The 2,505-nt window shown below is 38.8% G+C and overlaps 1 protein-coding gene across 1 annotated transcript; it reads right to left on the bottom strand.

Moving 5' to 3' along the window:
* Positions 1–241: 241 nt before the first annotated feature.
* LOC149236566 (peroxidase 5-like) lies at positions 242–1,580 on the bottom strand. The gene is made up of 4 exons (XM_089368957.1): positions 1,362–1,580; positions 1,074–1,268; positions 799–970; positions 242–684 (listed from the first exon to the last, which is right to left on the bottom strand). Exons 1-4 carry the CDS (start codon positions 1,578–1,580, stop codon positions 266–268), a joined length of 1,005 nt encoding a protein of 334 aa, XP_089225083.1. The 3' UTR covers positions 242–265.
* Positions 1,581–2,505: the final 925 nt, after the last annotated feature.

Raw genomic sequence — 2,505 nt, forward strand, 5'->3', positions numbered from 1 at the left:
AAAATAAGTGAATATAATTTAAAAACTACAGGCACTCAATTTCCTATATCGTCAGGTAACCAAAAATTTATACAGTACTTGCACCCAAAATTTATTGAAGAATTCTTGTCATAATTTATTATTCTACCAAGAGAATGTAGCAGTTAATACACGCGGTGAAGAGACAGGAGTACATATAATTTAATCGTGGTTAAGCACAAATACATTTCTAATTGAACTAAGAATGCAAATTTTAAGCCAATGAAAGGAAAATTTCCAATCTGTTTTAACTGTTTGCAACCCTGCAGTTGGCCCGGACTCCTCCTTGGTTGCCAGTCAATACACTAATCTCTCCCATTTTTATCATGGCGGTAGCAAATTTTTTCTGCCATCCTACCAAGTTAAGCCCCGAGTTTGCAGTCACAGTGGATTTGGTGTTTGGATCTGTAAGCAGGGTTGCATCAGATGTAAACAGACCACGGTTAGCTATAACTTCGTCGTAATAGACGTTGTCCAGGTTGAGTGGCGTATCAGGATCCATGAACACGGTCGTGTTAACGTTACTGGGGCTGCCTTGGGGACAACCCTGCTTCAGTATCTGAGCATATGTCGGATCAAGGGACGGGTCCGTCGTATTCGTGCCGTTGAAATTGTAGAGCCTGGCGACGAATGAAGAACAGTGAGAGACACCAATTGTGTGTGCTCCTGCATTCGCGCAAACAACACAAACATGACTGTACTCGACAAATGCTTTTGCTGAACCATTATTATCATCTACTATTATTGACATATTGATGATTTGCAGGTCTGAGAGCATACCTGACAATGTAACCATCTCGTCCTGGGATAGACCTTTGGATGCAAATAGCTGAGTTAGCTGGGTTACATTGAAGGTAGGGGGAGGTAGATTTCCCCGAATATTGGCAGCTAGTGAAATATTTCCATCCTTTCTTCCAGCTGGAACATCCCAGCAGAGAGGGATGGGAGATGCCTGCGATCAATCATGATTCATTATTAGAAATCAATGAGCATTTCTGCTATGCTATGCTATACTCAATTCAGTTGTAGTCATGTATGATGTTTAAGACGAGTACCAGTGATGCACTATCCCTAGCCGCGAACGCGACTATATCTGCACAGGAAACCACCTTTGGGCAGACCGCCTCTAATTGCAATTTTGCTTCGTCAATCACGTCGAATCCTCCAAGGCTCGGATTGTTAGCCGGCGAGTCTTTCTCCGCTACGAACTGGCCAGGAATGGAATCGATGAGAACGGAACCATCGCATCCCTGAAAGTGCAGGAGTTCGACATCCGTATTTCAAAAACCTCATTCATTTACACTCTAGCAAAGTACATTATCAAAAGTAATTTTGATACCTACCCTGACAAAACAGTCGTGGAAATGCAACCGTATAATCTTAGCAGCTACTCCAGTAAAGTTGAGGAATGCACTGCTAACCACCCGACGCACAGTGGGTTCCGCATCTGGGCAAATAGTATTGTAATATCCCACTTGAAGGTTGTCGCTTACTGCAGCCCCAGCTAAGGCACAAAATAATACAGCAAAGAGGGTCACCTTATGGCACAGAGTCTTCGCCATTTCACCTCCCTGGAAACCGACATCAAGAAAAACCAGAAAATGAAGTCATTCCGATCATTAATTTGCTTACAAATATGCATCCCGAAAAAGTCTATCGGAACGCCTAAAAGACAATCTATTGCTACCCAAGTTCTCACCTTGGATGACAGCTGGGAGTTGATGGTTGTGTGTGCTATTACTCAAAATCCTGAGATGGGAGATAATAGTAGTCAAGTTCGCTACTGAATACTGAGAATCATGTATGCAAAGCTACAAGTATTTATAGATGTATATAACAATATTTGTGTCGGTGAATGGAATTGGTCTAATAAAAGTTGCGGTTATAAGGTTATATTAGGAATTCCATGGATACCAGTAAAAAGTCAATTATTATTTGTTCCACTCTTCACTCATGTTCTATAATTCGAAAATATTTTCAAAATTTACCAGGTTTAAATTTCAAATTATTTCTGAAATTTAAAATTAACTTTAAAAATTATAGAAACATTTACATTAAAAAACTATAGAATACTTTACATTTTGTTTTTTGAACTTATTTGGATGGAAACAAATTGAGAAAATTCAGAAGTGTTTGATTACAAACAAATTCAAGATTAAAAGTGCAGTTTCTTATGCTATCTTGTCAAGTGATACACGGGCTGCTCCTATTGAAACAATTTCTATGGTGCCAGTCATAAGTTATTTAAAAAAAAATTGAGCAAATGGAAGAGTGTAGATGGCCTAAGGTTGCCTCTTTAATAACAGATTGTGCAACAGGAAAAAAAAACTTTGATGTAGCAAAATAACAAATGTTTTTAGTAAATGAGGTATTTGCTTGAACACTTGTCCCATAAACAACAAATAGATAAAAGCTTCTGTTATGGATAAGCTTACAAATGTACTTGGATAAGGAGCTAGGAAGAAAGAAAAAGTACTATATTGAAGT

Source organism: Pinus tabuliformis, chromosome 8 (assembly GCF_031772625.1).
Source record: "Pinus tabuliformis cultivar Carrire ecotype Pingquan chromosome 8, CPIR1, whole genome shotgun sequence".
Classification (NCBI taxonomy): Eukaryota; Viridiplantae; Streptophyta; class Pinopsida; order Pinales; family Pinaceae; genus Pinus; species Pinus tabuliformis.